A 22,894-nucleotide genomic window follows, 5' to 3' on the forward strand; every position below is an offset into this window, starting at 1 on the left:
GAGCTTGTAAGTGTCTTCCAGAGAAAGGTGAAGGGGCTCATTTCAAAGGGGAATTCCAAATGCAAAGACTTGGGCTGTATCCCTGAGGTTTTCTGACCATCAGGCAAACCAGTGGACCCAAAATCCTCTGTGGAGGAGATGTGAACAGAGAGGTCACTGTGGTTCAGACCTGTTGTGTGGGACTAAACCTGAACCCAAGCCTTGGAGATGTGGAGAGATAGAAACAACCTCCTGTAACTCCCATCTCCTCAGGTCCCTCTCAACCTAAATTATTCCCTGACTATCCAGAGACTGAAGTAAAAATGTCTCATTATCTGTGTCAGACAGTCTCCTAGTCTGTGTTGCTACCAGGAGTACAGAAGCAGCATTCTAGCTTTGCTGGGTTGGTCCAAGGAGAGCAGCAGCAGGTCCTTGGGGTGTGTGTGAGACATGAGACACAGGGAGCTACAGCCCTAAAGATCAGAGCTGACTGCCAGGAATTTAAGGACAAGATCTGGAGGTTTTTTTCCTGTTCTCCTCCATGCTCATGTGTTGCTGGCAATGAATGATGTCACCTACACAGTGAGAGATGCTGCAGCACTTTCAAATTCCCCTCATTTTCCTCCTGTGATATAATTGTGATGCTTGTGGGGTTTGTCAACCTGTGTTCAAACACTGATTATGAGCCAGAGTGGTTGAAGATCACAACTTCTGGTCAAGCATCTTGCTTTCTGATTTGTCAAATTAACTGGGCTTGTGGAAATCAGATTCCATGCCTGTCTCTGATCTGTGGGGCACAGAGGATCTCAGTGTTTCACTTCAGAAGCTTTCAGTATGAACTGGCCTTTGTCTCAGTGCTGGCTGTTTTTCTCTTCAGTTCCATGTTTAGATCAGAAAGTGGGACTACCCTGCTTAAGTATAATTTTTATTCTTTAATTAAAAAGAAAACCTGCAGCTGTCAGAGTCTTCTGAGGAGAATCAGGCTGCTCTTACCAGTTTTCTGAATCTGGGTATTTTCTCCCTGCCCTTGAGCAGATTGATGAACACTGAGGGTTGGTTGGTGAATGATATTTGTGCCCAGCTTTCCTCTGTCAATGGCAGCTAAGACTCTGGGATGTATTAAAAGCTTGGATTTGGGTACTTTTATTTTTAAGGATAATTGTCAGCTAAGTCTTCAGGATAAGTAATTCATCCTACCCAAAACACGAGCCACCTTGCAGACAGATCAGGAGTACACTGTGATCTAGCAGGCTGAACTATTCTAAGGTACTGGTCCTGGTTGTTTCCTTTTGTGTACAAATAGCTGCTAATTATTTTGTGTGTGTGTGTGTGTGTGTGTGTTAGGCAAGGTATTTTTATAGCAGATTATTTTAGCAGTTACACTATTACCATGTTATTATCTGAATGTTGAAGGCTTTTTTTGCTCACATGTTATGCTCTGAATGTCTTAAAAGCTTGTGGGAGATAAAAGGATATTGTGCTAGGTGAATGAAATAATAGGATGAAATTCAATCCTCTTTTTTTTTCTTTTCTTTCCCTTACAGAAGAAGAAGATGGTGTTTGGGAGAACGGTCTCTCCTACGAGTGCCGCACTCTGCTCTTCAAAGCTGTTCACAACCTGCTGGAGAGGTGTTTGATGAACAGGAATTTTGTACGCATTGGGAAGTGGTTTGTGAAGCCTTATGAGAAAGATGAAAAACCTATAAACAAAAGGTAGGATGTTTTTATTTTGCCTTATTAAAGAAGTCGTAGGGTTTATGTAAGCTTCGCTGGAAGAAACGTGTAATTAAGAGCGCTCTTTGTTTGGGAACTTGGATCTCTGCTCTTTCTTGTTTTTCTGCCCTTTTGGAGTTCTCCAGAACTTCCTTGTGACAAAAGGAAGTAATAATAAAGGTAATAGGCAGTCTTTTCTCTATTAGTACTTGTATACAAACCATGGACACCAGGGATGTTGGAAAAGAAGGCAGAGTCCTCTAGAAGGGGAGGAAAACAGCTGTGTGAAGAGTCCTGCTCTGAACTTCCCAGTGTTGTGAGGGCACTGACCCTGTTTGTGAACAGTGAGAAAGGTTCTGAGCAAGTGGGACCCAGAGAGCTGCTCAGGCACAGTGTGAGGTTTGGAGAAATCACATCCTGTGGGAGATGTAGAGAAAAGAATTTGAAATGTCAGCTCCTGGTCAGAAGGAAGGTGTCTGGGAACGCTGGTGTTACAGGAATGGTAACACCACATGGTGTGGCCTCCATGCTGAGGGGGAGGATGGTGAAGGGAGAATTTTTTTCATTTAAATTGGAATGAATTCTCATGGTTTGACCATGGTTTGACATGGTCTATGTTGCCTAGCAATAAATAATGAAATGAATAAAAACTAGGTTAGCTGGAACAAGTTTAATCGCTGTTCCCAAATCAGCTTTTAAAATCCAAAGTAATTTAAAGCTTAAATGATTTTTTTTTTTTTTATTGTGGAAGTTTTTTATTTGGTTGGTATTTGGTTGCTTTTGGTGTGTGTTATGTTAAATCTTCCACGCAGGAAATTTTGAGATCAGTGGCTTTGCCTTTTGGGTGTGGAGTCAGCCATTGTTGGCATCTTCTGCAATGGATTTAAGCTTGAAAGAAAATTAGAGCTGTTTTGGATCAGAAGAAGCAGAAGCACATGTTTGTGTCTGTTTCTATTAGTAGTTGGGAGCTGCTGCTTCTAATTTATCTATAAACTTGTCCTGCAGTTCTAGGCATCTCTTTCTCCACCCTGGTCAGGGCAAATGTTTCCCCTCTAGGGTGTCCTTGTTCATTCATTTCTCCGTGTGGTGGGGTTGCTATAAATCAATAGTAAAGAATTTACTTTTAACTATTTATGCCAATATTGTCTTGGCACAGCCTTGGCTTTCCTTATTTGAGGAACTGGTTTTCCAAATGGCCATTTGAAACTAGCATTAGTTATGTCATGGCATCTTTTACAGTAATTCTATAAAGCTCTCTAGAGCAGCTGGAAAAGCTGATGAAAGCTTTTAAAATAAAATAGTGTTCTTTTAATTTGGAGACTGCTTCTTTTTTTAAGAAGATCAAGAGGTCAGCATGCTTGATGGAAGTATCTAAAGGAATTGTGTGCTTACCCACACAGCAGCTGTGTCCTACGTAGTTCAGAACTAATGAAAAATAATTTATTAAGATTTGCACAGATCTGTGTAAAACAATTTCTGGGGATACGAAGTCTGCTCCCAGTGTGCTTCCACTGTTTATAGTACCCTGCCCTCTGGGGCTTGGCTGGCTACTACATGGACTTGTTCTCTGTGTGCTGTAACTACAGGTTTGGATAAGGTTGGTTGTTCCTGCTGGCAATCTTGAGGTTCAAAGAGTTTGATTGCAGGGTGAGCAGTCAGTGCTCCCGAGGGGGAGGTCACCTCCTGTGTGCTTTCTGGAGCTGTGGTTGGGAGAGATGCAGGATTTCAGTCCCACTTTTTCACTTTGAGGGAGTTATTCCCTTCACTGGGAGCTGATCCCATCTGGATTTTTTCCTGGGTTCTGTTTGAACTCCCTGTTGTTCCAGAGTATGGGAGATTTTCAGTTCCTTGGTCTCCCAACAATATAATTCACTCGTGTTTTGTTTTTCCTGTGTGTGGAAGTCCAACAGGCTGTGATTTCCAATCTCTGGTGACAGATCCACAGGCAGCCATGGCTTCCTCTCTGTCACTCTGTTATTTTTCCTCCCTCTACAAGGTTATATTCAAAAAGTCCATTTCATTGCTATGTTGCATACATTTTAATTTCCTTATTTAATTTTTATAAACTGATGCCACCCTGGCGTGTGAATAGATGACCAAGCAAATAACAACTGGATGGTTTGCTGTGTTCATGGGTTAATTATGCTTAATGATGTGACTCCCAAAACCAACAAACTTATTAAATTAACCTCATCTCATGAATATTTAAGTTTTTTTTTTCTATGGAAAAGCAAAAAGCTCAGATGTTTGCATTGTGCAGTCACATGCTGCAAGGTGATAACCATGACCTGCTCTTCCCTCTCTGCCCCTGCTTCTCCCCAGTCTAAAACCAGCACTGAGGAAAGTGAGACAGTCCTGGATTTGGTGAAATGTGATCTGTTAGAACAAGTCCTGGTGTCCCTGCCTGAGGAAACTGTCTGAGGTTTTCAAGTATGCAAGTTCCACTGCTGTTTATGGCCAGGGCAGGAGTGGAGTGGGTAACTCCCTCAAGTGGGGTTGTTGGTGGTGCTCCTTTGCAAGCTGGCAATTTTCAGTTCCCTGCAAGGTGTGAAGGGGGTCAGGAGGAGGAGCAGCAGTAGAATAAAAGGCTAAAGGGAAGGGTTTGCTAATGGTCTTGGTTGTAACCATGTAGGGAAAAAAAAAAAATCATTGCCTTGGTATTTGTCACAACCTTTCTCAATCACATAAGGCAAGGTAGATTCCAGAAGCTCAATAATGTGGTTTTAATGACTGCATATTAGATTACAAAGCTTGACAAATAGGAGTCCTTCTCTTTTCTCCTTTCCAACCTATTGCACTGCTCAGGAATAGAGTTGTTTGTGCTTTATTCCAAAATCCACCCTATGAATGTATGAGACAGAGATTCTGCTCTGCTGCATCCAATTGTCTGTCTACCTCTTCTGGTTAGGCAGCTCAAATAACAGCCTTTGGGTGAGACTTCTCTTCCCAACTGGTTAATAAAAGAGTAGTGTGTCCCTGGAATAAAGATAACTGGGAAAGTTGTCAGATGAAGCACTGTGGATACAGTTCTTTAATGAAGTTTAAATCTGACACTCCTAACTCTCACAAGTACAAAGTGCTCATGTGCAGGATATCTCCTGAAGTTTTGGTAATAAGTACAGCTTGCTAAACTTTAACACACTTGGAATACCAGGAAGCAAATAATTGAGTAATCCTGATTTTGTGGGAGGATCTGGTAGATAACTGAAAATGTACTGAAAGCTCCTGTGTTACTTGACTGGGAGAAGAACTTAGATAGGAACAATATAACCAATTGCAGAGGGTGGCAAACCAGAACTTGTGTCTGATGAATTCACTTAAAAACCACCACACACCCAAACCAAAGGTAATTTAAAAAAAAAAAAGACCCAAAACCCCAAAAATGCACTTGGAAAATCGTGAGTGATAAGCTTATCACACAAAATGAAACTTGCTGCACAGGTTTCACAGGTAATGCTGTTTAACCTTGGTCTGGCTACAGGATTTTATAATGCCAGCTCACTGTTCTTTTATTTTTTTTTTAATGAAAATCCTGTTTTGTCTCCCTGATGTAAATACTAAGTGTATGACTTCACAGGAAATGATGGCTGAAAAATAAAGATAAACTTAAATTTTTTTTTAATAAGCCTTTGTACATGAAGTTATCTTTATTGGAGGACTTACCATAGCTTGAATAGATGTGGGTTTTTTTTCTACCTCATCTTGCTGGGAGGAAGAGGTAAAACTGCCCACAATGGATGTGATTCCAGAGGTGGGAACAAGTGTGTTGGCAGATCTGGAGTCTTGAGTGCTCGTGGCTGCAGGGAGGGAGGGATATTTTTTTCAGATGAGCCATGGAAATGGTTTTGCTGCCTGTTCAGAGATGTCTGTGGATGAGGTGCAGCAGAAGGAGCTGTTGGCTCTTTGCTCCTCACTGCCCTCAAGGCACAGGGAAAGCTGTGCCCTCCTCCCTGCCTCACCTCCCCACCTCCTTCCTCTTCCCCATGGGTTCTCTTTCTGTAGGAAAGGAATCGTTTGCTGCTTGCTCCCTCTAGAACGATGAATTATTATGAGGAGAAAGCACGAGGAGATTTTTGAGTGCTAAAGCTCAAGAATTTCTTCCTGGTGGAGAGAAAGAACTGTGCCAGCCCAGCACACAGCTGCAAGTTTCATGTTCATTTCCATACATTTCACTTGAAGCCCTGAGATCAGGAGCTACCTGGCTCTGCCTTGACACTGGTGGAATATTTTCTGTTAAGCCTGCTCAGCTCTTTTTGCAGTGTAAATTTCTTCTCTGTGTAAATCCTGAAATCAAACAATGTCAACATTTTTATTTTTTTTTTTACAGCAGCTCTAACAAGGCTGCTCTGGCATCACGGACTGGCAGGAGAGCAGGTGATGTTTTTCCTTTTACTGTAGACAGCTGGAATTGAGAGCTGCTGTAAGTAGGACAGTGCAGGATAAACAGCAGGAGCTGAGAGCATTGATCACATGATTGTCTCTTTGGAATATTGGGTTGCTACAGAGACTACAAGCAGACAAATTTAGCACTTTACATGGCAAAGCAGTTTTCTCTTGTTTAGCTTTAAGTTACAGTGGTGGTTGGTTCATCAGGAAAAACAAAAAAAAAATGATGTGGCCCTGGGTTTTTAGCTTTCAACAGGAAATCTGTGCTCTTCTTGTTCAGTGAACAGTACGTGATACAAAACCAAACAGATATCTCAGATCTTGTTAAATGAAATTTTTACAGTGTGTTTCAGTTTTGAACTTGGAAAAAAAAAAATCTGGTGTAACAAGATGTTTGTAAATGTTGCAGAATGAGAAAGAGCAATACACTGAAAGCTGTTACACTCTCTTTGAAACAGAGCACTAAGTATTCTATTTTCCAAATATGTTCTGGATTCTTATCCTTTATAGTACACTTATATTTCATTGTGAAAGCTCCTGTTCAGATAATTGAGATTTTCATCTTCAATAATTAAGGGATGTGAAAATAGAAGATGACAGGTTTATTAGTCTCATTTAAGTTCTGAAATACAGGGACATGAGGAAACTCTTTCTAGTATTGCTTGTAATTGTTGTATCTGGAGAAATACATACATTTTGTGTATGTATATATAAACTTGTGGTTGCATTGTGGAAGAAAAACCACAACCCCCCAGCTTTGTTTCTTGCTAAGATGTCATGCTGTAGTTTAATAGTGCACAAAAATAAAATCTTTTTGTTTCAATCATGTTTTTATTGGATGAAGCTAAGCTCATTAATAAGGAAGGTAATTTGATAATATGGAAGTCTTAAGGGTGAATATGACTTACTCTGCAATACAACTCACTGGATACATTTGTGTTTGGTTATGGAATAAATATTTTCAACTTGAAGGTCTAACTAAAATAAAAACATCCTCAGCTCCATGAAAAATATTTTGGAGAGCCTTTTGACAGTAGTCATTAATGATGTGCTTTGAACTGGAAGGGTTTTTTTTTTCTACTTTGCTATTAGCTATGTTTTTAGCTTTGTGTTATCATCAAAATCATCTTTCTGCTATATTTACCTTTGGGACCTTAGGGAGTTATTCAGAGATGCTTAGAGAAATGGCTGCTCTTCCACCTTTTTGTCAGTGGAGAAGCATCTGTATTTTGAGATCTTATTACTTCATGTTAAGATGCAGAATATGCAGCTTGCTAGAAAATGTAGCTATGCATTTGTTTAGTTTGTTGGTTTGTTTTCCATGCTTTCACATTTAGGGTATTAATGCCACTGTGTCTGCTTGAAGTACAGACCTTGTGATGGGGCTGATCCAAACCCTGATGTTGCAGGGGACTTGTAGCCAACGGCAAGGAAGGCATCTTTGTGACTTGATTAATGATGATTCAAACCCTTATCACAGAAAGTAGTGCTGCAGTCTTAGGAGTCTGCATGATAGTCTGGTTTTCCTAGAGAAATAGGCACTAATTTCTCTTATTTTCTATTTGCCTCATCCCCCAGCACTTCAGTAACAAATCACTCCACCTCTCCTCTCCTAGATAACTAAAACAAAACCAAGAAAGCTCCTGAGGTATTTGATAATTGAAACAATTTGTGTGTTTGCCTCCTGGTAATTTCTTTTTTTTTTACCTTTTTCTTTCTCATGCATGTCTTAAATCAAGAAAACTCAAATGATTTCCCTGGCAATTATTTTTTTGTGTGTGTATGTTAAAAAACCAGTCTGATTTTAGTATTTTACTTATTTTATATTTTGCTTGTTAGAGCACTTAATTTCCTGCTCCTTTCTGATGTGAATTCAGACTGTGGAGTTTTGTACCTCAGGATTAGGGGTGGTGAGTGGAAGATGCCAAGCTGACAATTAAAATCAGGAGTGGTTGGTGAAGCAGGAGAGGTGTGAAGGTGGCTGCCTGGACTGCTGCTCTCCATTCCTGCCTTGCAGTCTCATGGCTATACCTGGAAGATGCATCTGGGCACAAAGAACCATTCTGAACCAGCACTTACCCAGGAAAGGTGGTAGATGGGTTGTCTTGAGGGAGCTGCTTCTGCTTTTCTTCTGCTGGCTCAGAAAGCCTCAAGTGGTTTGGCAGCTTCACTCTTCTGAGTGATGAAAGCCCCAGAGGGTTGGCTGACAAAGAACAAAGCAGAGAGTGTAATGAATGGTGGAGCAGGGGAGGCTGCAGTGCATGCTGAGCATGTGGGCAGGTAAGGGATTCCTCAAGGTTCTTGGGCAGTTTGGGTTTGTTTTCTGTCCTGTGCTGCTTGCTGTAGTGTTCTCTCAACGTGGTTAAAGGAAGAAGAAAAAAAACCCAATAAATAACTGAATATGGAGATTCCTAGGGGCTTCGTGGTGTGTTTGCTACCTTAAAAAACCAAAGTTTTATTCTAAAACCAAAGGCTCTGCGTTCCCCGGCCCAAGAACTTAGAATAGAAGCCAACCTGACACTTGTCAAACAAATCTTCCTTGATACTTTAAATTTTTATTTGAGTGGGATACTAAAACAGTCAGTAGTGAGGAGGAACTCTTTGGAGCTGCTCTGTTTGGGCAGCTGTGATACATCAGTGGGGAACTCTCAGCTCTGCTGCTGCTAATTGTCAGCCAGTCAGAATATATTGATTTTTTGGTCAAAACGCCCCGAGGACTCTGGGTGCTGGCCAATATGTGCCAATTATGGGCAACACTTTCTAACAGTCTGAAACAATGTGGCTCATTAATTAATACTTAAAGATGTAGCACATTTGTCGGTGCTCCTGAGCAAGGTGGGTGCTGCCCCGTTGAAAGGGGAATGGTGGAATCCTGGCTGGGAGAGCCACGACCTCGGGGACAGGAGTTCTGCTTTGCTGTGTCCATTTCCCTCATCTAGGAAATGGCAGTAGAAAAGATTTCATTTATAGCAGTGCTTTGACTTGGGAATCCTCTTGGTTCAGGTGATGAGGAATTTACAGAGACAATCTAGGAGAATATGAGATTATAATTATAAAAAAACAAAACAAAATGAAAAAAAATACCAAAGCAACCCAAACACCAATTCTGTCTTTCAGCTGGAGCACTTGGGATGCTTGCTTTTTTTTTTTTTTCCCTATTAAATGTGCTTTAGGGTTTTTTAGTTGGAGAATTCCTTTTTCTGAGGCTGGGGCAGACTCTTTCAGCAGTAGTGTGGAGGCAATCTGGTGAAGTGTGGATTAGTGGGGTTCTGAAAAAAAACCCCAGACCCTAATTACCATTTATCAAGGAGGTATTTTCAGATTTGCTAATGGAGATGTTTATGCAAATGTCAGTGTGCTTCCCCTCTTCCCCTTCAGCTTCTCTTGCATTTCTGGAAGTAGAAATTGTATTGAAATTGTCTGCTCAGTTTCTGTTTCTTTTCACAAAGAATCTTAATCCTTTGTGTCTGAAATTCAGACCTTTGTTTTGTATAACCAGAGGGAAGCACGAGGGAATCAGGAGTGTTTTATACAAATGGATTTTAATGGAGCACAGGTGAGGGCTGAAGGTTGATTAAAAATAGCTTTATTTCCAAAGAGGGTTTATGTTATTTTTGTTTTTCAAGTTTATTTCAGTATTGGAATTCATTCTGCCTGAATTCTGGTGTGTTCAGATCAAGTTTCATCGAGCATGCTGGTTCTGATGACACTTCCTAACATCTTTATTCAGAGAGCAGTTGGAAAGTGGATTACTGATATATATAAAGTTATAAATATATAAGTTCTGTGATTAGAACTTATAATGAAATTGTCATAACTAGAGCTATCTGAAAAATCAATGCACTAACATCTTATTCAGGGCTAGGCAAGGAAATAATTTTTTTTTGCCTAGAATTTGCTGTTAAATTCTGTCCCCTGCTCTTACATCTGCACAAACAACAATAACTGATGGTACTTGTAGAAGTACAAACCCAAAGGGGGAGGGGGAAATCAGTAGTACCTTTAGGAGAAGCTATTATTATTATTTTTTTTTGCTGTATCTGCACAGTAAGGACTTCTGATTTTTCTCTGCATGCAGGAGAAAAGTTCTGAGTGTTGAGTTATGGGTATTTTTTATGTCTCAGTCATGAGATGCTCTGCACAAATGAGCTCCCAATCTTCTTCTGAGATGTCTGCAAAAAAAAAAAAAAAAAGAAGCTTAGGATGAACTCAGCATTAGCAGGCAGGAAACCACCAGCTTTCTGTTGTTGTGTCCTTGACTGAATTGTAAAGGTAATTTGCCTATTTACCCCAGAGTGCTAAGTAGGTAAATTTTATTAGCTGTGAGGCAAGTTACTGAGAATAGGAGAGAAACTTAGAGAGATGGTGGAGATGTGTATATTATTAGTAGGATTTTTTAGCAGGCTATGGTAATGTTTGAGAATTTTCCTCCTCAGATGAGGCTGAGGTGGCATTATGTACTAGCAGTCAGTCTCTGGGAACTTAAAGAATTGAATGTACAAATGTGCTAATTAAAAAAAAAAAAAACCACACAAAACAAACCCAAAAAACCCAAACCAATAAAAATCTTGCACATTTAGAGGATTTCTTATACAGTGTGTAAAGTTAGAGCTCTGGTTCTTTGTTTTCCTTCCTCTTTTTCTCCACTGTCCTGCAAAGAGCTTCAGTATGGCTTTTATTTTTATTTTGAGTGTTCATTTTATTGTGTGTGATTATTTCCCATGCACTGATATTTCCTAAAGGTTTGTAACCCAACAGAAGTGATGATGTTAAACGGGAAGGAATTGTTTCTGAGCCTGGCTAGCTAGGGAGAAATTCAATCCCATGTTTGAGCACATAAAGTGTCAGTTTTGCCTTTGATGTTAACCTTTAGTTGAAAGAAGATTCATGATTTCCGGAGATTCTGTGAGTTCCAGGAGGAAATGTGTTTCCCTGAGGTTAAGGACAGCCCTGTTTTCACTGTGGATTTCTGCTCTGAAACAGAATTCTCCTCTTGTGCATAAAATCCCTTCCCTGCACCTCCAAAAGTACTGAAAGAAAAACCCGTGGTCGTCCCCATCGTTCTGCTGTTTAACACTTAAATTGAACCAGAATTAATGGAGGCACTTAATTTAAAGCAGAATTAGTGGAAATGTGAGAGTGTTGGGATCTTCTGGAATGCATTGTACCCCAGCAGCTCTTCTCCTGCACAAGCAGTGTGCTTGCAGCTTGTCTGCCAAAGCTGCCTGAGTGATGTCAGTGACAATGCTGCTCTCTTTTCTTCATTATTTGGTTGGAAACTTCTCCCCTGCTGAGTGAGGGGAGAAGAGTTCTGATTTGGGGTTTGGTTTTGTTTTTCTTGGCTTTGTTGTTTTGATTTTTTGATTTTTTTATTTATTTATTTTGATTTGGCTTTTCTCTGATGACCTTGAGTTTTCCTTGCTACTTCTTAGGACTAGTTTTGCAGTGTAATGAATTTAAATGCTTCTGTTATCATGCTGATGCTTCTCTTTGTCTTGGTTTATTTGAATTCCATCAGATTATGCTACAATTGTCTGCCCTTTATCTGTATAATAATGTGGTGTTTACAAGAGACATAGCTTAATTGCATTTAAAGTGTATTTAAAGAATATGTGCTTTTATTTTTAAACTTTGCCTCACTTCCACTAAGCTTCTGAATTGTTAGCTGTCACTCAGAACCCAGAACACTATCCACTCTTTCACCTTAAGCCAACCAATATGATTTTAAAATAAGATTCAATTTGAAAATCAGTCTTCAACTATTTGCATAAGGATTAAAGTTTAATAAGATTTCCATCTAGGAATTTAAGTGGTGTTTGCTAACCATGTGACTTCACTTGAACTTGAAATTATCAACAAGATGCTTAGCTCCCTCATCATTCCATTTTGGAAAGGAACTTCAGTGGGATTCCTGAGCAGGATGTTATTTCATCTGCAGGGAGTATTCTGTCCCGAGTTGGATTACTGAGCAGTTGTGCTTTGGGCTTGTCAATGGAGGGTGGTAATTCCCTTGTGTGTCTGGATCCTGACTTTTCTGGTCCCAAAACACAATTAAAATGGAGCAGCAGATCAGCAGAATAGTGTGCACTTGGTGCACCTTGAGAACTGTTATCCCTCAGTCAGAGTCAGACACTTGGGGCAGCTCCTCAGTCAGTGTAATGAGAATTCTGCTGCATTTCCTCTTCCTCCCTGAGCCCTTTGTGGGTTCTCTCATCCTTGAAGTATTTCAGGTCCCTAATTTAAAACCTGCTGGAGGCAAAGCCATGTGTTGAACATGTAACACAGCAGCCAGCTCTCTTCTGATGGTGGTGGCTGCCCTGGTGTCTCTTTGGGTTGAGTCTTGGTGAATCCATTTGTGTTTCCATAGATTGAATGGACTCTGCCAATAACAGAAACTTGATTTTTATTTTATTTTTCCCCCTCACTGTTTTCTGTCCCACCATCTACCTGCTGCTTTCCAAGAAACATCTTGGGAAGGACACTGGAGACCTGCACAGCTCTCTGGGCCCTGGAGCTCCATGTGTACCTTTTTTTCAGGAAGGCAAAACTTGCTTTGTGAGGGCACCCTGTAGGCTGAGGAATGGGAGGATTTCAGGAGCTCAGAGAGAGCTTTCCCACCACCCTGGGCATTAGCTGATGGGGTCTGATTTAATTTTCCAGGGAATCAGTGTGGTTGCATTGATACAGCCTGCTTAGGCTGCAGCAGCTCACTGAGTGTCCCTTCCATTTGACCTTGCACAAAGACTCCATTGGCTGTTCTGACTTCATTTACTCTGTTTCCCTTGGCTTGTTTCTTTTTTTTTTCTTTTTTTCCTGAGCAGGTGCTTGGTGCTGCCCTCCTTCCAGAGAAGGATTTATTTTCTGTTCAGTAGTTTATGAAGTACTTTTAAGGTTCTCCTTGACTTTCATTCTCCTGTTCACTGAGATGGTGGACCTGATTTAGTGGCCAATGTGAGCAACATCTTCTTGCTTTTAAACATCCTTTCCTTTGGCAGTGACTAGTCTGGCACTTGAGATAACTTGTAGCTAATATAACTGAAAATTATTGTGCCTATACAACTTGCTTAAAAAATAAAATAAAATAAAAAGGTTTTTCAGATGGAAGTGGGTATGAAGATGTATTGCTGTGGTGTCCTGGCAGAGATCTGCTTTTCTTTTTTCCTTCCTCCTCTGCTCCTGCCCTTTAATTAAAGTTGGTAAAATATAATTCACATAAACCAGTGAATTGATTTGAATGCAACATAAAATATTGTGATAGTTGCACTTGCAGGGATTTATGTATATTTTTACTAACAAAACAGCAGAGCTGCAAAAATTGGGAAGTCTGGAGCATGGTCTTGGCAGGCAGAAGATTTCATGGAGCTGCTAATAGTTATAATATACAGCACTGTGGAAACAGCATTTAATTCAGAGTTATTTGAAGGAAATATGTTCATTGTTGGTGGGTTTTGCTGTACTTTGCTGCTGGTTTTTTTGTTTTCTAAAGCACTCTGGAATGAGGGAAGCTATCAGTGAAGTATCTGATATTAAACATTGATACTTGATTTAAGGACTTGCAATTACTTGAGCTTTGGTTTGGTTTTTGTTTGTATTTTTTCAAAATTGATTGGATACTCCATTTTGTGTGTAGGTAGGGGATTTTGGGTTTAGTTACTTGATTGGTTTCAGGAACATAAAGATAAGATTCAATTTAAAAAAACAAAATAAGCCAAACACTTCTCAAAGCTGTTGCCATTCTTCTTACTCCTTTTAAATAAGAGACTTGTTTGCTTGTATTAAATGAAAATCCTGCTTAGTGGATCTGTTACTGAAGAACCTACCTGTGACCTGGTTATAATTGAGATGTTCAGAAATGTTTTTATGCATTTTAAATAAATATGTAAGGTATAAAAGTATGAAGCTACAGTTTTGTCTTGCAAAAATGTGTTTTAAATTTACTCTAGATCTCAAAATAGGAAATTTCATTCTAAAGAGATTAAAAATTAGTGTCTGTTTTCTAAAAGTGATCTTGTGTCTGTAAGGCTGGGGTACTTTGTCAGTGCTCCAAGGAAAAGTGTATTTAGCATAGCTTGGCTATTTAGAAAGAAGGAATTTTTCATTAATTAATGAGTATATTGGGAGGAAGTGCCTTCTTCCCAAGAAGACCAGTGAGAAAGCTATCAGCTTATTTAAAGTTCTCTACTTACACATCTCTTTTTCTTCTCCCTCCCCACTTCTCTCTCCTCAGTGAGCACCTCTCCTGCTCATTCACCTTCTTCCTACATGGAGACAGCAACGTTTGCACCAGTGTGGAGATCAGTCAGCACCAACCTGTGTACCTGCTCAGTGAGGAACACCTCACTCTTGCCCAGCAGTCCAACAGCCCTTTCCAAGGTGGGTGTTGCAAGTCAGCAGTGAGTATCAGTCCTTGGAGTCCCTCAGAATGAGGACTTCTGGCAAAGACTGGAAGTGGGCAACCTGTTGTGTACTGGTGACACCTTCTCCTCACATGGCCCCTCTCCTGACACAGTCAGGAGGCAGCTGGCATGTGTCATCTGTGGATGATTTCCATGCTCATCTCTTGGCATGTGGCCCAACAATTTGTCTTCATGACACAATAAACTTCATTTCCAAGTACTGAAATACTTTGGTTTTTCAATAAGCTTTATCATTCCCCATGTATCTTCATCAACACCTTTTCTAGAAGTCCCATTTTCTTACTCAACTTAAACCTTTTCACTCTCTTCAACCTTTTTTCTTTGGCTCTTCCTTGCTTGTCAGTTCCTTTGGTTCCACCAGCAGCTGCAGGCTATGCTCTCAAAGACAGAGGAGTGATGGGGGCTGAGTCTGCTCAGTGGGCTGGTGGATCCTTCCCTGTCTTGGCCACTCCTGTTGCTTAAAGACTCACTAAGAATTAATAAACAAGTGTGTGGTCATGCAGGAGAACTTAAGCCAGCTTAAGAGCTGCTTTCTGGAGCCCTATAAGTGTCCAAACTTGCTTTTTTTGACTACATTTTAACAGCTTTCCTAATACAGACAAGACTAAACATGGAACAGATGACTTGCCTGTGTACACCTTGTTGTAACTGTACCCAACAGAAGGAAAGGATGAGGAAACACCTTAACTGGGTCAGAATTTGAAGTGGTGTTTCTTTCTCCTACCTGTAGGTTAGACTTCTTGCTAGCCAGGATGGAAAGTTGCCTGTTTAAAGACTTTTAATAATAAATTAATTTGTAATTGTTACTGTGGTTCCTCTGTACTGATAGCACAGACACATTTAGCAGTGTGTGCTTATTACCAACAATTAGTGCAGTACAGGGAAATGAGAGGAGGGTGTACCCTGACTTACCAGTCATAAGTTGTTGATTTGGTGTGGCTGGAATAACAGCAATACAGTTTTAGTGAAGAAGAGTGAGTTTTGGTCAGCTTAGATCTCCAACATACATTTAATTCTCTTTTTAGTTATTCTCAGTCCCTTTGGATTAAATGGCACCCTCACAGGGCAGTCCTTCAAGCTTTCTGATTCATCCACAAAAAAGCTTATTGGTGAATGGAAGCAATTCTACCCTGTCACATCCAACTTGAAGGAGGGATCTGAGGAAAAACAAGAAGAAATGGATTGGGAGGATGATTCTTTAGCTGCTGTAGAAGTCCTTGTTGGTGAGTGCTCTGATTACCTCTTAATTACTGAAATAAACTGGTAGTTAGGTCTGCAGAATTCAGAATAAAAAATGCCCCTGTTTTATTCTTTTTGCTACTGTTTGCAACTGCTGTTGAGATTTTATTTTTCTGTTTGACACTGAGGCTTATCTAAAGATAGTTGCTGCTTAAAGTGGGTTTTGCAGACCTGTTAGTAGAAGGTGTTTTTCATTATTTAATCTGAGAAGCAAGATTGTTTTTAAAATAAAGAAACTAAAGGTGGTAAAAAAACCCAAAACACCAACCCTAGACTTATCACTCCACAATCCTGGGGAACTTAATGTACTCAAGCACTGCATTTATCTGCTGCTCTTCCTAAAATCTAAGCCTCCTGGGATGCAGCAGTTTGTTCCTCTGCTGTGGGCCATTGACCTTTGATTTGCCAACTAATGTAATCATTCCTCTTTAATGAGTGTTTCAAGCTTGTGTTGCAGTGATGGCTGCAGATCCTGATGGGGAATATTGCCAGTTTTATGTGATCTTCAAAAGGACTTTCTCAGCTTTCTTTATAAAATCAAATGATAGGAGCAGGTAGTAGCATGTAGATGCCAAAGCTTTCTATACAAAACTCTTTTTATTTATTCACCCAAATCTTTTCTATAAAGTAATGAGGATGACAACAGACTTTTTGTCCATGCTTTAGTAGATAGAAAGGTAAACTTAGGAGTGACTGGTAAAATGAACTCTTTGTTAAGGATTTTAAATAGAAGTTTTTTGGGAAACAGCTGTAAAATGGTCTTTTTTTTCCCAGCTGGTGTGAGGATGGTGTACCCAGCCTGCTTTGTCCTGGTTCCCCAGACTGACATCCCTGCTCCCACTGCTGTTGGGGCATCTCACTGTTCAACTGCTTGCTTGGGTGTCCACCAAGTGCCTGCTTCCACCAGAGACCCTGCCATGTCTTCAGTGACCCTGACCCCACCAACATCACCAGAGGAGGTTCAGACAGGTAAAACAAAATCAGCTGCTGCCTGAGGGAGATGATTTTGGTGGCTGCTGCTTCATTCTGACAGATGATTTATAAAGTTGGCATCTTGAACTTCAGTTGTAGAGATGTCCTCTGTACAGCTGACTTGTTATCCAGCACTCCTGATGTGTGAGCAATGCTATTTTCTTTTCCAGCTTCTTGGAAGGTAAAGAACAGCCAGCCCAGTATAGAATTAACATATATGGTGTTTATCCTCCCCCCCTGGTTTGAGAAGGAACCATATTACAACAATCATTTGCTATACCTGAATTCTCTGTTTGATTTTATTTCCTAACATTGAGTTAAGAAGAAGCTTGTGGGGGTTAAAGTGGAGTAACAATGATCATGAGTGCCTAAAATTGTTTCTCCTGGTGCTGCTTTTCAGTTGATGCTCAATCTGCCCAGAAATGGGTGAAGTTTTCTTCAGTTTCTGATGGATTCATCTCTGACAGTACAAGCCACCATGGTGGCAAAATACCCAGAAAGCTGGCCAATCAAGTGGTGGACAGAGTCTGGCAAGAATGCAACATGAACAGAGCTCAGAACAAGTAGGTACTCCTTTTGTGAAGGTAAAAACCCCCTTGGTATCTCTTGTGTTCAGTGTAGAAATTGGTTCTGTTAAAGAGGCTGTGACTGGTAGTAAAAAGCACTGGACTCTTGGTAATAAAACATTCCAAGGAAGTTAACTTGTTCCTAACCAGTACTTTGTTTAGTTCTCAATTCAATATATTAATAAAAGGATTTTAATAATTTCTATGCTGAATCCTCTGTCCCAAAACTGCTCTTGAGACTTGACAGTAGGTAAGGAGAGAACAGATGTTGATCCTAAATAACTCTCCCAAATATTGGATCACAGGAGGAAGTATTCTGCTACATCCAATGGCTTGTGTGATGAGGAGACAGCTGACAAGGTGGCATCCTGGGATTTTGTTGAAGCCACGCAGAGGACAAATTGCAATTGTTCAAGGTACAGGACTTGGCAAACCTGCAGTCCCAACACTGCACATGGAGGGGGAAGTGCTGAGGAGAGGGCTTGTGATGACTCCTCCAGGAGTAATTAAGCAATAGCTACTTGTGGGGAAGCTGTAACAAAATGTGTATCTTGTACCCTCATTGTCATTGGAGGTCTTGAGCCTCTGCCCAGGGAGATAATGCAGAGTTTTTATTCAAGTGAATCATCTGAGTGGATCTGCTGGCAGTCCAGTGACAATTCCTCAGTCTTGGACTGGAATTCCTCTAGTAGCACATGAGTAGAAACCATCTCATGGGCAGCTTTCTCAGGCTGCAATAGAAAGGGAATTCTTGGTTTTTTCAGGAATTAAGAACCTTTCCTAGAAAGCTGTGGCACTGGTGTAAAAGGGAGAAAGCTGTTTTATCTACAGCAAGATAATTGTAGCACTGTGGCATGAATATGGAAAAAAATCCAAACCTGCTTTTTTTTCTGGTAAAATGTGGTATTCATTCCATGGGAAAACTGCTTTTCCCTGAGTTGATTTGCCAGGATATTTTTTTTCTATTAGCTGGGGGGAAAAAGGATCAAAACATGGAGGGAAAGGCCTGGATTTAACTTCCAGTGGCACAGACTGTTAATAGAGGTGCTTAAAATAAATGGAAACATGAATTTCAGTGAATTCTCAGTACCTGTCCTTATGGCAGAATATAATCTTAGGGAGACTGAAGTGCTGTAAAGGTTTAAATGCTTTCTCTGATGTAAATGTTACACTGATTACCTTGCACAGTGAATATTGGGATCTTTAAATTATATCTGGAGGATGTGGCATTTTGAAAGAAATGCATTTTTTTTTTCCTCCTTTCTTGAAATGGCTGGTTTCAGTTCTGTGGAAATCCTTGTGTCCTGTGAAGAGCTGGGGGAGGATTAAATACTCTGTTAAAGGAGAATTTAGATATGATAACACTGGTGAAAACAATCCATTAGCTGCCAAGTGTCTCTTAGAAACATGCAGCTGCCTGAGGAGACATTGCAGAGACTTAAAACCTCTAACTGCTCTCTGCATTTTGAATTCCAAGTGGTCAAAACCATATGTATGAGAGTCTTGAAGGTAAAAATAGATTTTTATCTTTTATTCCTGCCTAATGCTGGTTTCTAATACAAGTTTAACTTTCCTAATGGGAGAGTGGCAGAGGAAACCCAGGCACTAAGGGTGCACAGGCAGTTCAATAGCTTAATCATAAACATTTCATTCTAGACTTTGGTATTTTATGTCTCTCATTCAGACAGATGATCTATAAAGTTGGCATCTTGAAGTTCAAGATGAAATGTTAAAGCCCAAGTGCATTTATACTGGAAAAAACTGTATTAATGCAGTTGAGACAGTGAGTTGTTTATTTTTTTTCCCCCCACAGTTGCTAAGTTTGCAGGTAAATAGCCACAGGAGCTTCAGAATAGCTTGGCTTCTAGGTTTTTGATGTTAATTTTGCAGTCCTTAACTGATAGAGACTTGGACAGCATTATTGGTTAGCAGTGATGCTTGAATTCAAGAAGCCATTCATTAATTCATATGTTGTTCTACTGATTCATCACTGTTGGCAGAAGTTAAAAGTGACAACGTTTTCATGTGACTTTCTATTTCTGTTAAAAGCAGTTATAAAATACTGGCTTCAGTTAGGAGAACAACGTGTGTGTTTGGCTCAGAGGACAGCTTTTGCAGTTGCTTTTTTTAAAAAGGTATTCTGAATCTTGCAGTGCCCCTCAAGTCACTCAGATGAAGTTTGGTCAGAAAGAGGCAGCTTCACTCAGGACAGTTATCAGTTTCAGACTTCTGCAATTGGCTGTTTAATGGCTTAGAAGCTGGTTCTTATCTGGTGAAAAAAGCACGATAGATGTGTTGTAAAGATTAATGTGAAGTGGGTTTTTTTTTTTGTTTTTTTCCTCTGTATTAATTCTGCAGGCACAAAAATCTCAAACCAAGAAATTCAGGTCAACAGGGGCAGGCACCACCTGTGGGCCAACAACAGCAAGCAGCTCCAAAGCACAAGACAAATGAGAAGCAAGACAAAGGGGATAAGCCACAGAAACGCCCTTTGACTCCTTTCCATCATCGTGTATCCATCAGTGATGATGTTGCCATGGAGGCAGATTCAGCAAGTCAGAGGCTTGTGATGACTGCTCCAGACAGTCAAGTGAGGTTTTCAAACATCCGAACTAATGATGTAGCAAAGACTCCTCAGATGCATAATGCTGAACTGGCAAATTCACCTCAGCCCCCACCACTCAGCCCTCACCCCTGTGATGTTGTGGATGAAGGGGTGGCTAAAGCTCCTTCCACTCCTCAGAGTCAACATTTCTACCAGATGCCAACACCAGACCCCTTGGTTCCCACAAAAGCAATGGAAGACAGACTTGATGGCTTGCCTCAACCTTTCCCAGCTCAGTTCCCTGAAGTGATAGAGCCCACAATGTATGTTGGGACTGCAGTGAATTTGGAGGAAGATGAAGCTGATACTACTTGGAAGTATTACAAAGTTCCAAAGAAAAAGGATGTGGAATTCTTACCACCTCAGCTTCCAAATGATAAGTTGAGAGATGATCCAGTAATACCTGCTGGACAGGAAAACGTAACATCAGTTACGGAGTAAGTAGTGCTTAAATCTGGAGTAATAGTGTGAGAAAGTGAGGGAACTGAAAGGCCAAAGGCAGCAGTTTCTTATTACAAGCAATGTGTCAGTGAAGCAGTGGCAGTGAGTGTGTAACTCTTTGTGCTCTCTGTATACAAGAAGATACTTGTGAAATGTGAGCACAAAGCACAGTCAACTGGGCTGTAAGACCCTCCAGCTTTTTCTCATCAGAACTCTGATTTAACAGATGGCAATAAAGTTTGGTTTTCTACTGTAAAATAAATCTGTAGCCAAATGATGCCTGTTTGGGACCTAGGGTTGTGATTGAGGGATTAAAAAAATGAATCTCAGATGCACCTGGAGTTGCCTCTGTCAGCTCACACTGTCAGTCATTTTTGGTCCAAATGTTCTTTTTTATTTAGGTGAAAGAATACTCTTCATGGAACTATCAAATCACTAAGGATTTTTTTTTTCCTTAGGAGTTTGTGTGATTAATTTATGGTAGAAGAGTTGAAGCAGCTACTCACAGGGCTGAAATTCTGTGTTGGTTTTCTGTGTGGCTGCAGGCAGTGGAAAGGCACTGATGGAGTCACCTTGGTTTGGCTGCACAGGAAAGCTGTGGGAAGAAGTAAATGTGGTGTAGCTGTTGGTTAGTCCTTGCTCACCTTTCCTTAACCATACCTTCTGTGTTCACTGGTAAAGAGAATCCATGAACTGGTGCATGTCTCAGCTCTTTCAAGATGGGTGTTTATAGGATTTTTAGTGCTTTTTTTTTTCTCCTTTAATTCACTTCATCCAACCAGACAGAGAACCTGTGTTTGAACTTGAAGTGTCCCTCTGTATCCTTGCAGTGTCCCTTTTATTTCATGCATGAGACTTCTTTAAATTCTTTATCACTGGTCTTCCTCTTGCTTGTTGGGAAGAAGAGGTCTTGGAGCAAGAAGAAATAGTGGACCTGCATCAGTGTGAAACACTTTTTTTCACTTTTTTTCCTCCCGTGGTGCTTCTTGTGCCCTGGCATATAAAACAGTTTGTTCAGGGTCAGAAGTTAGAGAGGCAAATGTGTAGCTAATAATCACAACATTGGTGTCTTCTTGTCTGTTTTGGCTGGTGCAGTGTTGTATCTGTGAAACCTAATAATCCTGACACAAAAACTTAATTTCTGTGTGCTTACCAACTCCACTTCAGGCTCCAAATGGTAAAAAAAGAAAAATGCTGAGAAAGGCAAATGTGTTTTTTATTATTCTCATTAGTAAATTAGATATTGGTGCGTTGCAAGCTTCATTTGTATTGATATAAGTAATCTAAATTACTACTAAACATAGTGGCATTTGTGTGCTTTAGTAGTGGTTATTGTTGGGCTTTTTGGATGGGCAGGCTTTGTGTACAGAGCATTGCTCTGTGTTAGACACAGCTGGGTGCTGGGAGCCTGGCATGCTTGCTACATCTAAATGAATTAAAGGTTCAGCTATTAGATCCTTAAAAAATGGAAAATTCAGATTTAATCACTCCTTTCTGATAATTTGCTTGGACGTGGATGGGGAATGGCAATGAGTAATGTTTTAACCTGTTGAGTTTCTTCTGCTGGAGATAATATTCAGTACATCTGTGCTGTATCATAAATGACAGCTTATGACCTGGGATAAATTACTAATCTTTATCTGAATTGACAGTGGTTGAGAGAGATGGGCAGAATGAATCACAGTGCTGTATCTGATGTGTGTGTGGAGGTTATATTAAATGACTAATGATTTAATCTTTTTTTTCCCCAAAAGTTTTCTGAAGCTGGGGTGGAAAGGAACAAAGTGGGAAGAATTCTTGTAAAGGCTGTGTGATAGCAAAAATATTTCCACATAATAAATGGTGAATAATATTTTGTGATTTATTTTTTCTTTTACAATTTTTTATTTTTTTCTCCTGTTCAGATTAATGGTGCAATGTAGAAAACCTCTGAAGGTTTCAGATGAACTGGTGCAACAGTATCAGAGTAAAAACCAATACCTTGCAGCAGTAGCAACGGAAGCTGACCAGGAACCTGAAATTGATCCTTATGCCTTTGTTGATGGTGATGTGGAATTCTTATTTCCTGATAGTAAAAAAGACAGGCAGAACATTGAGAGGGAAGCTGGGAAAAAACACAAGGTGAGTGAAAGGACTGAGGATACAAATGGGTGAGGAGATTAAAACAAATTGCTTTAGTCACCAAATAGATTTTTAATCCTTCTCTGTGTATTTACATTTTTAGAAATTACTGTGTTGTAGCAGAAATGAGCAGTGAAATTATGCAGCCTGCCTCTTACTTAACACCTATAATAATTTTTTTGGCACACTGATGGTGCTGTTGCATTAGGGTTTATGGCTTGTACTGAGAGAATGCTGCTGGATTGGAACAAACATCAGTCTGGCTCAGTAGCCTTTCTGTAGAAATGGGTGATTAAGTGCTTGGGGAAGAGAGAAAGAACAAGGCAAGTGCTTTGTTCATGAGTGGAAAGGTTTTGGGTGGGGGAGATGAATTTTATATTCCAAGCTTGCTTCTTCCTGAGCAAATATTACTAACCAGACCCCCAGACTACACCTTGCTGAGCTGGAAGACTAAT

General features: G+C 40.2%; 1 protein-coding gene across 1 annotated transcript in view; it reads left to right on the forward strand.

Moving 5' to 3' along the window:
- MED13 (mediator complex subunit 13) overlaps positions 1-22,894 on the forward strand; it is a 52,222-nt gene that overhangs the window by 11,646 nt on the left and 17,682 nt on the right. The window contains exons 3-10 of the mRNA XM_008492339.2: positions 1,524-1,692; positions 14,306-14,451; positions 15,521-15,718; positions 16,509-16,703; positions 17,107-17,269; positions 17,578-17,688; positions 19,631-20,314; positions 22,223-22,439. Coding sequence (XP_008490561.1) covers positions 1,524-1,692; positions 14,306-14,451; positions 15,521-15,718; positions 16,509-16,703; positions 17,107-17,269; positions 17,578-17,688; positions 19,631-20,314; positions 22,223-22,439 — 1,883 coding nt within the window. The remainder of the gene's footprint in view (positions 1-1,523; positions 1,693-14,305; positions 14,452-15,520; positions 15,719-16,508; positions 16,704-17,106; positions 17,270-17,577; positions 17,689-19,630; positions 20,315-22,222; positions 22,440-22,894) is intronic.

The sequence above is a fragment of the Calypte anna genome, chromosome 19 (assembly GCF_003957555.1).
Source record: "Calypte anna isolate BGI_N300 chromosome 19, bCalAnn1_v1.p, whole genome shotgun sequence".
Taxonomy (NCBI): Eukaryota; Metazoa; Chordata; class Aves; order Apodiformes; family Trochilidae; genus Calypte; species Calypte anna.